This window comes from Sceloporus occidentalis, unplaced genomic scaffold (genome assembly GCF_023333645.1).
Source record: "Sceloporus occidentalis isolate IW3139 unplaced genomic scaffold, rSceOcc1.0.p SCAF_7, whole genome shotgun sequence".
Classification (NCBI taxonomy): Eukaryota; Metazoa; Chordata; class Lepidosauria; order Squamata; family Phrynosomatidae; genus Sceloporus; species Sceloporus occidentalis.
This window is the reverse complement of record NW_028316987.1, coordinates 6569738-6583862: the sequence shown is the minus strand read 5'-3', so window position 1 is coordinate 6583862 and position 14125 is coordinate 6569738. Positions and strand designations below refer to the sequence as shown.

The 14125-nt window shown below is 42.4% G+C and overlaps 1 protein-coding gene across 2 annotated transcripts in view; it reads left to right on the top strand.

The window, feature by feature from the left end:
- The window catches only part of GPR179 (G protein-coupled receptor 179), a 47255-nt gene that overhangs the window by 26120 nt on the left and 7010 nt on the right, over positions 1-14125 (top strand). For both annotated transcript variants that reach the window (XM_089531782.1, XM_089531781.1), the window contains 5 exons: positions 2031-2140; positions 4827-5065; positions 7445-7583; positions 8589-8694; positions 12080-12226. In XM_089531782.1, coding sequence (XP_089387908.1) covers positions 2031-2140; positions 4827-5065; positions 7445-7583; positions 8589-8694; positions 12080-12226 — 741 coding nt within the window. The remainder of the gene's footprint in view (positions 1-2030; positions 2141-4826; positions 5066-7444; positions 7584-8588; positions 8695-12079; positions 12227-14125) is intronic.

The following is a 14125-nucleotide window of genomic DNA, read 5'->3' as shown; positions in this document are numbered from 1 at the left end:
CTGAAATGGGATTCACCTGTAACAGTGTCACTGATGTTCAAATGTGCGCTTGAAAAGGCTTTCCTATATTTTGTGTAAGTTACGTGCTGTAGATAAGAAGATGTGGAATCAGAAAAGATCAAATAAATGAACTCTGGCTGAACCATTTGTCATTACAGACCAATTAAATTTTTGTTCAATATCCTGCAATGATTGTTTACAGTAGTGCTTTGGTTTTGATAATATAGTTATAGAAGTTGAGGTAAGAAAGCAATTAGGGTTAACTTCAAATTAACAGCTCTCAACCAACAACTGTTGTGTGAATTTGTCCGAACTAAGGGTAATAAACCCACAGGAGCAGAATGCAACTGCAGCCATTAGTTGCAGGTCCTCAGACAAACCTGTGTATAAACTGAAGTAATGCCATCTTCAAGTCACAAAGCAGCGTGTGTATGTAACACAACTTAGGAGTTTATCACACTGGGGCTAGTTTGGGCATTAAAGAGAGATTAAAATGCATTTAATGCATCCCTCAAATAAAGCGAAAATGGCAAGTAATTGGGCAAATGATTGTCACATGCAATTGCGCAAATAAAGTCACATTAGAAATGCATTGTCGCTGCAATCCTGAAAGCAAAAAGATGTGTGTTAATGCTTCTTTGTGATCATTTTAATGGCAGGGTTTGTGCGATGTTGTGTGAAATCATTTCGTGCAATTACATGATTTTTTCGGGATATTCACAAGATAAACTCCCGATCTCCTTCATGTGATAAACTCAATAGTACTGAAATAATTTATCTAAGAAATGTAGATTGCACATTTTCTAGTGGTTTTAAATTGGCACCTCTTCAAGGCCCGAGGAGGGGCACAGTGTGTTAAAATAGAAAACATAATTACAAACACATAAACACACAGTTAAGATACAGTACTATAAAACCATTAAAATACACTCATAGGAGTACATATATAATTTAAAAAGTCATGATTTTAAAAAATAAAATTGAACTGCCAGACTGGTTCACTTCTGTCTGAATAATGTATGTAGAGGGCATCTTGCTCTTTGTTCATAGGCAACCAAACTTATTGGGCCTGGGCTTGACCTGATATAAATGAGGCAAATACGCTAGATGTACATATTTATCTTTAGCATGTATAATTCATTCTGCTCCTGCTGGTTATATGCAGGGGCAAAGAGCAATGCAAACCTTTGAAGCCAGGCCCCACTGATCACAGGACATTCTCCTTGGGCTCTTTGTTCCTCCTGAGATTTCCAAAGGCTGCCAGCATATTTCTCATCCTGCCTTTTGAGTCTTGATGGCTAGATGCTTGCAGTGGTTTTCAATGATAATGAAAACGCAGCTTCCGGAAAATGATAGATTTTGTGCCCTGAGCCAGTTTCTGCACTTTGTGGAATATACTGATATAGCCCCCTTGATGACTACGTAAACCAGGAAAAACAGCCTTAATGTTTCAAAGATTTATTAACCCGTGTAGCCAGATCCTTAGAAGTCAATAAGAAGGAATGGAGATTATTGCAATGCTATTTGTGAAGGACCCTGGGGAATCTGGTTAGCCAAGTGTTCAGAGACAAACACACACCCTCAGGCTAAATGTTTACTCTGAGCTTCCTTCTTCCCTTGGACTAGTGGCCTCCTATATGTGAGACTTGGGGCAATTTAATGTATTGATTCAGCCCCCAAACAAGCTTGCTATTATGTTATTATTGCATTATGTTGTGAAAGTTATTTTTTAAAGTAATTAGTTACAGTTTCAAGGCCAAAATATAGTTGTCCCTCCATATTCACAGATTCTTTATCCAGAGAATCAACCATCCATAGCTTGGATATATAAGTTCCAAAAAAGGAAATCTTTATTTTGCCATTTTATATAAGGGACACTATTTTACTATGCTATTGTATTTAATGGGGCTTGAGCATCCACAGGTTTTCGTATCCACAGGGGGTCTTGGAACAAAAGCCCAGTAGATTTGGAAAGAAAAAAATACTTTATCCACACCTCAGTCCCTTTCTTGTCCTTTCATTTCATGCAGGTGTTCATCCTTTACTTCAAGCCAAGCATCTTTCGTTGTATCGTCTTGCGCTGGGTGCGCATGCTGGGTTTTGCCATTGTTTATGGAACTATCACTCTCAAACTATACAGGTAAGAAAGTCTTGAATGGGTAAGATTTTAAACAATGAGCAACAGAGGGTTCCAGATGATAGTTACGAACTCAAATCCTGGATTTAATTTAGCCTGAGAGATACTCAGAAGCAACTGTTATAACCATTCAAAATAACGATCTTGACATTTTATCATTTTGATTCTCAGAGTGTCAGAATCTTAGAAACTTTAGGATTCCAAACTTGTGAAAGTGCTAAAAATTCTGCTAGACTCCTAGTATTCTCTGAAAAGATAGAATGGCCACTAAACCTGATTACAGAAGTATATGCATACCATTTTCCAGATGAAAACTGGGACATGTGTGGCAAAGCAACTTCAGAGTGGCATCACTAGGGTTGGTGTCACCCTGTGCGGTATCTCATGGTGTCTCACACACACCCATTGACCTCCTCCTATACCACATCATACAGAATCCTTAGTAAGGTTTTTCTACTAATGTTACTCATAAACTGTAATTCCCACAGATCAGTGAATGCAATGGCAATAATAGTGACATAAACAACTAGCACAATTAATATTATACTTTCAGTTTACAGTATCATAAACACAGCCTAAATGTATTTATATATACAGAGTTTCCTGTGCTTAAAGTGAAAATTTGGTAAAATGTGATGTTTTTAAAGATTTTTTAATTTTTTTAAAAAGTATTTTTTGACATTTGAAATTTTAATTAAAAACAAAACAAAACACTGGGATCTCTCCTTTCTCCTCCCACTGAGATTCACCCCACTCACCCCATCTCGTCAGCATTTTAATGGGACAGAGATTAATGCCGCTGCCTATTTCTGCCCAAAGGCAGGTGTTTGAGGAGCAGTGGTGTCCCCCTCTCTTAAGGTGTCATCTAGTGCGGTCTGAACCACCTGCACCCCCCTAGAGACATCACTGGTCAAGACACCATAATTACTAAGGAAGAACACACAAGCTAAGAGAGACTGCTGCAATTTGCTTTTGCCCGAGATATTGGGAATGACAAAGTTCTGCCCCCTTCTTTTCTCTCTCCTTTATGCACTTTGAACTCTGGCCTGTTACAGACTGTCAAAATAAAGCTGCTTCAGGTCTCTTTGGAGGTATGCTGTTTAAATGATGCATGGGTCCTAAGAGTCCAGAGGTCGTGACAAAGCCACATTCCATTCCTAAGCACTGGAGTGCAGCTTTGGTGCAGCTTTCGGATTCTTAGGATGCATGCATCATTTAAACAGCATACCTCCAAAGAGACCCGAAGCAGCTTTATTTTGGCAGTCCGTAACAGGCCTCAGTTTGCAGCAACTGAAATAAGTGGAGGGGAAAACTGAGAGGAGGAGAGGGAAAATGGGACATTTTAAAAGCAGATGAAAAAGTGGGAAGACAAAAGACTGATTGGGACGGACCTTACCAAATCAAAACAGTTGGACAGTATGGTACAGATTAGAACCTACTGCATATCTCTCTTTCTCACCCCTTGTGCCTTCCATGGCTTGAACTAGATTTTCCTTGCCTTTGCAACCCATTTTACTGAATCTCAGACCAGCAAACTGCATGTTCAGTTGGTCACCTACTTTACCTCTTCCCATGTGTCAGGTGGGCTATTTACCTTTATTTTCAATTTACCTTCATTATTCAATTAAATACACATTCATCTTTCCCTCCCCCTTTTTTTTCTTTACCAGTGAGCAGAAGATAATTTTTAAATGCTAAAAAAGTTGGGGAGAAGCAGCAAAGCAAAGTTAGTGACACTGCTGATTCCTAGCTAATCAGCACCAGATTCTGAAACAGAGATGAAGATGAGTTTTCTCTGAACAGAGCCTGGAGAAAGAATTATACATATTTACATGCACCTGTGTCTGAAGAGTAGCTAATGCATGAGAAAGAAGGCAAGATGCTGCTAGATATCTCTGCTAGATGTTTGCAGCATCTGGAATTGCTTCCACATGAGGCTTTAATGTGTAACTGCCCTCCACCATCTGCAGAATTTTATAGGAGGGAGGATAAGACAGTATGTACTCTCCGGTGTTTTCTGACCCTTCGCTTTCTTAGCAAGAAAAATAAATATTTAGGAGGAAAAGACAAACTAGCTGCATAATACATTTTGATTACTTGTGATAAGTGCCCTCCATCTGCATACCCTTGCAGATTTCACAGATGAAGGCATAGGCTACATCTACAATGCAGAATGAATGCAGTTTGACACCACCTTAGCTGCCATGGCTCAATGCTATGGCATTATGGGATTTGTAGTTTTGTGAGCTATTTCACCTTCTCTGTTAGAGAGCTCTAGCACCACAACAAACTAAAAATCCTAGGTCATAGGAGGGAGGCATGATAGTTAAAGTGGTGTGACTGCATTAATTTGCAAGCAGTGGCAACAAAATATTGAAGGACAGATCTGTTTGTGCCACAAAGGCTGTCCTCCATCCTGTAAACGATTGCTCTCCCCAAAAGTGCCATGGAAGACACTGCTCCATTGCCAGTGTTAAAGGAAATTTCATCAGTTGGCCTAACCAACTCCCCTACATGACATGCAAGCAGAAGCCATCTGTTTTCTCATCTCAGGCATTTCTTGGGCTGGCCATGTCCACCAACAAAATTTGTCTGACCACTTAGGTTGTCTCAGACACCCTGGCTATGAAAGACTTTGTCAGCACATTTCATAACCTTGTCCTCATCCTCTGCCTTTCTTGTCCCACAGAGTCCTGAAGATCTTTCTCTCCCGCACGGCCCAGCGAGTCCCCTACATGTCCAGTGGACGGGTTCTGAAGATGCTGGCTTTGATCCTCCTTTTGGTGCTTTGGTTCTTAGCAGCATGGACTGTTGGGATGTTGGAGAACATTGAGAAAAATATCCCACTAGTGGTCCGCTCCAAGACGACTAGGGGGCTCCAGTTTTATATCTGTGACCATGACCGTTGGGACTATATGATGGTTGTGGGTAAGGGCCAAATATCACCACCTTGTCCCCATCTGATGCTTCAACATGTGGTGAGGAAGGAGCCAGGGCTCAGTCCCCAAATATACAGATAATGTATTGCATCACTTTTATACCCATTAACTCTTGCTTAAGGAAAATCTCTTCCCAGCTTCCACCATCTTTTCAAGATACATTGGAACCCATCATTATACCCATCTATAACTATATTATTGCAGCCTCCCTTGCAGTCCTACTTCCATATAAAATAAAAAGTGGGTGGATAGAAGCAATTGTCCGGACTGGAGAGAGCCACTGAGTGCCTGAAGTGAGCAAGAGTCATAACTGGAAGCAAGGTCTGAAGGCAGTCCAACTACAGGGTCAAAACTGGGAGCAGTCTGAAGTCCATATATAGCATCAATACATACTAAACGCAAGACCAGAAAGCAGTGCAACAAAGTGCTAAGTTTCATCAGAATAAAATAAGGTAGAATCAAGCTGGGGAAACATAGGATGAGTACAGAGGTATTGTTCCCTCACCCTGTACTTCGAACTGAAAGCTTTTAAACCTGAGCCTTCAGCCTCAACTGGAATACTGCTGCAGGCCATCAATGTCACTTGAGGAGTCCTCTCTTCATGAAGAGAGTATTGCTCACAAACAGGAGCATCACTAGGGGTGCATGGGGTGCAGACCACACCAAGTGATACCCTATCTTGGGGTGATATCACTGCTCCCCAAACAGCTCTCTTTTGGCAGAAATGGGCTGTGGCATTCACCTACGTCCTTTTAAAATGCTAAAGAGATGGTGTGATTGAGGTGAGTCTCAGTGGGAAGAAAAAGGAAAGGCCCTGTGTTTAAAAAAATTAATTTATTTTTTTTAAATTTTAATTTTTTACTTTTTAATTTTAAAAACAATATTTTTAATTTTAAAAACCCCCCACATATTATCAAATTGTCACTTTAACCACATGAAACACATAAGTATGTTTAGGCTGTGCATAGGATATTGTAATTTTAAGGTATGGTTTTAATTTTGCTAGTTGTTTGTGTCATAACTATTGCTATTATATTCTGTGATATATGGGAATTACGATTTATGAGTAACATTAGTACAAAAAAACATTATGGTATGGTATTGGAGAAGGTCAGTGGCAGTGGGATGACACCATGAATTACTGCAACCTTAGTGATGCCACTGCTCACAAATACTATTTTACTTGAGAGAGTGAGCCAGCTTGATGTAAGTGGTTTGAGTGTTGAACTAGGACTCTGGATATGAATCTCTGCTTAACCATGGAAAGCCACTGGTTGGCCTTGGGCAAATCACACACTCTCAGCCTTAAAGTAAAGCAACAGCAAACTTCCTCTGAATAAATCTTGTCAAAAGAAAAAAAAAATCCCATGACAAGGTTGCCTTAAGTCAGAGTTGACTTGAAGGCACATAACAACAACAGCAACATCCCTTTAGTTCAGGGGTAGGCAACCTGTGGCCCGCGGGCCGGATGCAGCCCGGCGAGGCCTTGGGACTGGCCCCAGCCCGGTCCTGCCGCCGATTGCCGCCGGGTCCTTTGGCCTCTCGCGCGCAAGGGCAAGGGGGGCAATTGTCTATAGAAGCCTCGGAAACATACATTTATATTAACGTTTTTTAAAAAATCAGCCATTTTTTTCGCATGTCCTCCACTTTTTTAAAAAAAGTGTCCACCATTTGAAAATTTTGTCCTACATTTGTCCCTGATTGTTTATTTATTTAATTTTTTAAAAAATTATTTAATTATTTATTTTTTTGCTTCGGCCCCCCAGTTGTCTGAGGGACAGCAACCCGGCCCCCGGCTCAAAAAGGCTGCCTACCCCTGATTTAGTTGCTCTTCAGCCAGGCACAGGATCTTGTACTACCTTTAGGATGTTTAGATTCTTCACTATTACACTTTTAGCACTCCTGAGCATGCACAAAGGACAATATCAGGCTACACTGTCATTGCACTATCATTCCACTTTAACAGCTTTGGCTGCCTCCTGTGGAATTCTGGGATTTGTAGCTTAGGGAGACCCTAAGAGCTCTCTGGCTGAGAATTCTAAATGCCCGTTCCTAAACTGCAAATCAGGGATTCCACAAGAGAAAGCCACCACAGTTAAAGTGGAATAATAGCGCTATAACAGTGTATCGTCTCCTTTTTCAGATAAATATTTCAGTACTGTCAGCCTCCAAAAAGAAGTCAAACAGGAGCCATCTTTCAGTATGAAAGGTGATGCCTCCCAGGCAGATTTTGATTACAACTTCTCCCTCTTTTTAAAAACAAGTTAAACATTGGGAGGAGTGAGAAGGACTGTAGAAGCTAGGGATATGAACATGACAGCATGGGAATTGCTCATCTTCTTTCACCCTTCTGTCTCTTGCTGTCCAGCTGAAATGCTGTTCTTGTTCTGGGGAAGTTTTCTCTGCTATGCCACCCGGACAGTCCCTTCTGCTTTCCATGAACCTCGCTACATGGGCATCGCCCTCCACAATGAGCTGATTACATCTGCTGCCTTTCACGTGGTCAGGTAAGGATGGACAAATGTCTCTTGCAATGGTGGGACCCAGGACGGTTATGCTTTGAAAGCCTGAGATCAATATGATTTAGAATTGCATGGGAACTACAGCTGACACTCCACATTTGCAGCTTTGAGATTTGCGGGTTTGATTATTTCATTATTGATTATTTAATTAATATGTTCCCTCTAGGACTCCAACTCTGCTGGAAATTAACCATAGGCTTGTGCTGCAGAACTTTGACATTACTAGAGAAAACACTTCCCTAGGAATTTGTAGGTCCTCAAACATGATTCTAGGGTCAGTTTCTGGCAGATGCTGACCAGAGTTGTGCTGGAGGACCTAAGATTTCTAGAGAGGTGTTCTCTCAGGTGAAAGCATAGTGCTGTGTGTGTGTGTGTGGTCTTTCCACTTTCACATGGGTCCTGTGCCCCTAACCCCAGCGAATATGGATAAGCATGCAGATAACCACCGTATAGGCATATACCACGAAGTCCCAGGTTCAAATCTTAACTCTGCCAAGAGATCACAAGGCAAATTGCTAGTACCTCAGAGGTCAGCACAGACTCTCTGCAATTTGTGAAATGATAACACTACTCTATCTTATGATATTGAAAGGATTGCTGGGATGATGTGTGTAAAGTGAATAACAAAAGTACTAAACGTGAAATGACCACCAGAAATCCAGGTTCAAGTCCCTACTGAACCATGAATCTTTTGGGCCAGTTACTTTCAGCCTACCTCTCCATGATTTTCTGAGTTTGAAGTGGGGGAAGGGAGAAGGCTTTGTATGTCACCTTGAAGTCCATAGAATGAAAATAGAATATAAATGCAAAAAATAAAATAAAGAGGTATTAAGTTTGCCCCTAATTCTAGTAATAGAATTCAACTGAATGCTATTACTTTTTCTTTTAATGTAGCTACTCTCTGTCTAACAAGACATGTCATTACTGACTCATCTAATGACAATGTTTCTCTAATGCACCCCTTTCCAACCAATTCATTTCTGTCTTTAGGTTTTTAATGGTACCTTCCTTGCATCCTGACTGGACGCTGCTGCTCTTTTTTATTCACACACACATCACCACCACCATGACACTGGCACTTCTATTCATCCCAAAGGTATGCACAGAACCGTATCCTAAAAATTATGAACATCTTATTGTCATTGTTTGACATGCATCACGAGTTTCAAAGTACTATTTCATCTTGCTGACTTCAAAGGACATTAACTTTCCTCTGTACATTTGTGGCACATTGGCTGAACAAAATTCTCCTGATTTTAAATGCTGGCTCTAGAACTTCCAGGACTCTTGGACATAGATATAAAATTCCTACTGAGACCCCTTAACTTGGAAGCGACAGGACACACAGTTGTACCAAAATGCATATAAACATGTATTCTTGGTCAAAATATGTACTAAAAATGTGTATTTGGGAGTGGAATATGGGCAATTATTAGAAAATGAACTTTTAGGGGGGGGAATTAAAAATAGAACTGACATAGCAATAGCAACAGCAATAGCAAATACATTTCTATACCGCTTATCAGTGCACTTAAGCATTCCCTAAACGGTTTACAAAGTGTAAGCTAATTGCCCCCAACAATCTGGGTACTCATTTTAGCGACCTTGGAAGGATGCAAGCCTGAGTCGAGCTTGAGCCCTTTCACTGGTATTGAACTCGCAAACTTATTGTTTGTGAGTGAGTGGCTGCATTACTGGCATTTAATCACTGCTCCACCAGGGCTCCTTAACATATGACTTAATATATGCAAAACAGACATAGTTTAGAAAAATACTGGTCTATCCATACCTAATTATAGTCGGCCCTTAGTATACGCGGGGGTTCCGTTCCGGGCCCCACCGCGTATACCAAAATCCGCGTATGTTCAAGTCCCGTTGACGCCTCCAGGAGCAGCACCCAGCCTTTCCCCTGGCTGTAGCGGCGGAGAGGAGGAGGAGGACGAGCGCCTGGGACCTCTTCGGCCTCCTCTCCGCCGCCGCCGCCAGCACCTCAATGCAAGGGCCGAGTGGCGGACTGGAGGCGAAGAGGCCTCCAGCCCATCCCCCGGCCCTTGCACAGAGGTGCTGGTGGTGGCGGCGGCGCCGGAGAGGAGGCCGAAGAGGCCTCAGGCGCTGGTCCTCCACTGCCGCCACTGCTGCCATAAAAGGGCTGGGTGGCAGGCTGGAGGCTTTTTGGCCTCCAAAACCCCCACCCGGCCTTCCCCCCTGCTACGGCCGAGGCAGCGGCGGTGGCGGCAGCAACGCAGCACCACGAAAAAAGGTAAGTAAGGAGGGAGGGAGGGAAGGAAGGAAGGAAGGAAGGAAGGAAGGAAGGAAAGAGTTGGGGGGAGGAGAGGGGAGGGAAGTTGTCCACAATGGCGGCGCGCATGCACGCGTGCCGCCATTGGGGACAACTTCCAGATTTGCCATGTGCATATGCTCAAATCCGTGCATGGCAAATCCGCGTATAAGGAGGGCCGACTGTATATTTAACACCCAGGGACAGATCATTATGCCTTATTAAACCTTTCTCCAACAATTACTGTTGCAACATCCTGTGGAATTCCATAAGGCAAACAGGCATTTCATGAAGAAGTCCTATCCTCTGTTTAATAATAATAATAATAATATGTTTTATTTATAGACCGCTATTCCGCGATGATCATAGCGGTGTACAGTAAAATCGTAAAAAATACAAAATACAGTTAAAGGAGGGAGAAGTCTCATCCTTCAGGCAGTCCCTGATGTTGCTGGGTCTGCCTGATGGCTCCCTCTGAGGCCGAGATGACAGTTGAGGAGGGAGGGGCCTCTTCCTTCAGGCAGTCCAAGATGTTGCTGGGTCTGCCTGATGGCTCCCTCTCAGGCCAAGATGACAGTTGAGGAGGGAGGGGCCTCTTCCTTCAGGCAGTCCCCGATGTTGCTGGGTCTGCCTGATCTCTCCCTCTGAGGCCGAGATGACAGTTGAGGAGGGAGGGGCCTCTTCCTTCAGGCAGTCCAAGATGTTGCTGGGTCTGCCTGATGGCTCCCTCTGAGGCCGAGATGACAGTTGAGGAGGGAGGGGCCTCTTCCTTCAGGCAGTCCAAGATGTTGCTGGGTCTGCCTGATGGCTCCCTCTGAGGCTGAGATGACAGTTGAGGAGGGAGGGGCCTCTTCCTTCAGGCAGTCCCTGATGTTGCTGGGTCTGCCTGCTGGCTCCCTCTGAGGCCGAGATGACAGTTGAGGAGGGAGGGGCCTCTTCCTTCAGGCAGTCCCTGATATTGCTGGGTCTGCCTGATGGCTCCCTCTGAGGCCGAGATGACAGTTGAGGAGGGAGGGGCCTCTTCCTTCAGGCAGTCCAAGATGTTGCTGGGTCTGCCTGATGGCTCCCTCTGAGGCATTTAACAGGGCCAAACCCTCTCAGTCAGTTCATTGGATGGTCTCAAGTGGTGGGTCCCAAGCCATTGGGGGGGATAATATAAGTATGTTTTAATTTCTAAGCCTTTGAGAGGGGGCAGGCTGACATTTGTTTTAAAAATGTATTTATTCTGTTTTTAAAAAAACTATACTGATATCAAAGACATAGCCACTTTAGTCTAAAAAATTAGTGTGCAAAAGAATCTTGTAGCAACCTTGTGACTAACTAAAAGAAAGAAGCTGGTAGCATGAGTTTTCATAGAATGGAGTCTACTTTCCGAAATGCAGAAGTTGAGGAAGCAGACTCAGGAGTACAAAAGCACATGCTACCAGTTTCTTTCTTTCAGACAGGCTGCAGCCGCACTGCAGAAATAATCCAGTTTGAAACCACTTAAACTGCCATGGCTGAATGCTATAGAATTCTGGGAACTGTAGTTTGTTGTAGCACTGGAGCTCTGCTCTGAGCTTCAACAAACTACAGTTCACAGAACTCCATAGTATTGACCCATGGCAGTTAAAATGGTCTCAAACAGTATTATTTCTGCAGTGCAGATGCAGCCTTAGTCTTAAAGGTCCCTTTGCACACTTATACTGAAATTGTTACATATGTAAAATATGTCTACAAACAAAAAATAGGAAAAAGAAATGTAAAAACTGTGTTAAGGACATAATATTGTACTACAAATGTCCATGTTTATTCTTTATATGGATGCTACAGTCAGCATAAGTTCTCTTCCAACTCTACGATTCTATGATATCTTCCCATAACACTCCATTAAGCTGTAGAGGAAACGCATGAGAATCTATTATGGCTCATATAGCCATTCAAAGGAAACTCCATGTCATAAATTACATATAATACAAAGCATCCCGACTATGGCTATGACATACCTCTCAAACTTGCTGAGTGTCTCTCTCTGTTAACGCTAGACTCCCACAGGCTATTTTCCCATTGTAGAACAGGTACCTTTTGGTTACTTCCTCAAGCTGCTAACATTTCCTTCTAAGTTGCTATCATTTCTGAGTAGGGTAGAATTTTAAAATGAACATTGCCTATAAGGTACTCCTCAAGGACATTTAATATCTTCCATTCTATCTCCTGCACATAGTTCCTGCATGCCGGGTCACCACTGAGAGAGGAGATTGCTGCCGAGGTATATGAAGATGAGCTGGACATAAGGCGCTCAGGCTCCTACTTGAACAGTAGCATCACATCAGCGTGGAGCGAACACAGTCTTGACCCCGATGACATTCGGGTGGGTGGAACACTCAGGACCTTCTTTTGACGCTAGCTATGCCAGAAACTGTGCAGAGTAAGAGTTGCCTTTTGCAGTCTTTCTCCTGAAGCCAAAAAAACACCATCTGACCTCCACTACCTTACATTAATTCAAATCATGAAAGTGGGTGGGGTGGAGATGGTGGTCCACATGCAGTTCATTGTGTGAACATTGTGTGAACGAGTCTCATTTCTTCTTTCCCTGGGTGCTGGTTGTGGGGAGCCAACGGGGATGGCGTAGGAAGGCAAGCAAGCCATTAACAGCACATGTTCATGTACCTAATGACTTCTGTTACCCATGCAGTCCTTAGATGAAGTGTGAGAGCGAGGGAGACACATAGATCAGTGGCAGAGCATATGTTTGGCACGGAGAAGGTCACTGGCTCATTTTCTGGCATCTCCAGGTAGGGCTTGGGATTCAGAGCTGTCTCAAAACCTGGAGAACTGTTACCAGGAGAGCAAACAACACTGGGCCAGGTAGACTAACAGGCAGACTAAGTTTAAGGAAGCTTAAAATACTGGGATGATCACCATCCCTCCTTGCATGGGTCACAGCTCTAGCATGTTTGCTTCACAGATAGCAAGATTTTGATCCCCATTTATCCATGTGATCCATCCACCTCTTTTTGCTGCTGCTATAGTGAGAGGTTGCATGGGTATGGCATGCTTGCACATGAAAGGCTGTGCAGAGCCCTGACTCAAAACAAAGCTTTGAGCACACAGGAGTGGAGTCTTTTAATCTAAGACTCGCTTCCATTCTCTGCTGTATGTTAACGCACAGACAAGATGAGGACATGCTGAAACCCTGAGATATTTTAAAGAGGCCACATAGCATGGGGGGGGTAATAACCTATTATGTGCAACTTGACATTTAGTATGGTCCTGGTTGTATTTGATTTGCATTTAGAGCTTCCTCATAATTGAGAGAACCTAAGCCAGTGATAAAGAAAGTCACCACAGCCAACGGTGAAGCATGCACTAAATTACAGTTACATAACATTTTTGTGGGAGCTGCACTTTGCCTACCCCTAATTTAAACCGTAGCTTACTTATCTTGGATACAAATTCAGCACTAGCCTAGAATCCAATAACCCACAATGCATTGTGCAGTTCCATCTTTTTTTTTTAACCAAAATTCCTTCTCCTGCAAATGATATAAGGCATGCCGTAATCTGGGATAGACACTGAATATTGAATTAACCCTTCCCAATTAAAATACTTTTTTAAATTATTTATTTATTTATTTATTTATTTATTTATTTATTTATTTATTTCCTGCCATTCTCCCCCCAAGGAACCCAAAGCAACTTAGAAATTTAAATTAAAGGTTCAGTTAAATATGTAGTATTAGAACAGTTAAAAAAACAATTAACTTCAGTTCTGTTAAAAGCACATAGTTAAAAATGGTTTAAAATACATTTTGAAATACACTTACACCATAATTAAAACAAAAAAACATAGAGCACAGCACTTTGAATACCTTTGTCACATTATTAAAACCAGACAAATGCCTGCATGAATAAAAAGGCCTTAGTCTTGAAGCAAAAAGAGAGCAAGGAGGGGGCTAACTGGATCTCTCATGTAACTAAGATGGAGCCAGTGTTTATTTATTTATTTAGAGTATTTATACCCCACTGTTCAGCCACAAAGGCTCTCAGAGTGGATTGTAGATTGGTAATTTGACAGCGCTTTGCCATCTGGCACATCCACAAGGCTTGTAATGTTTAGTTGCTCCTGAAGTAAAGAGCCATCCTAAGGATGTAGACCAAGCATTCGAAAGTTGTGCATTCATAAACCTAGTAGTGTTCCCATTCAGTCCACCTCATAACACAGTCATTGTCATTATGCTTCTGACTGAATAAGCATTTTTCTTTTTTTT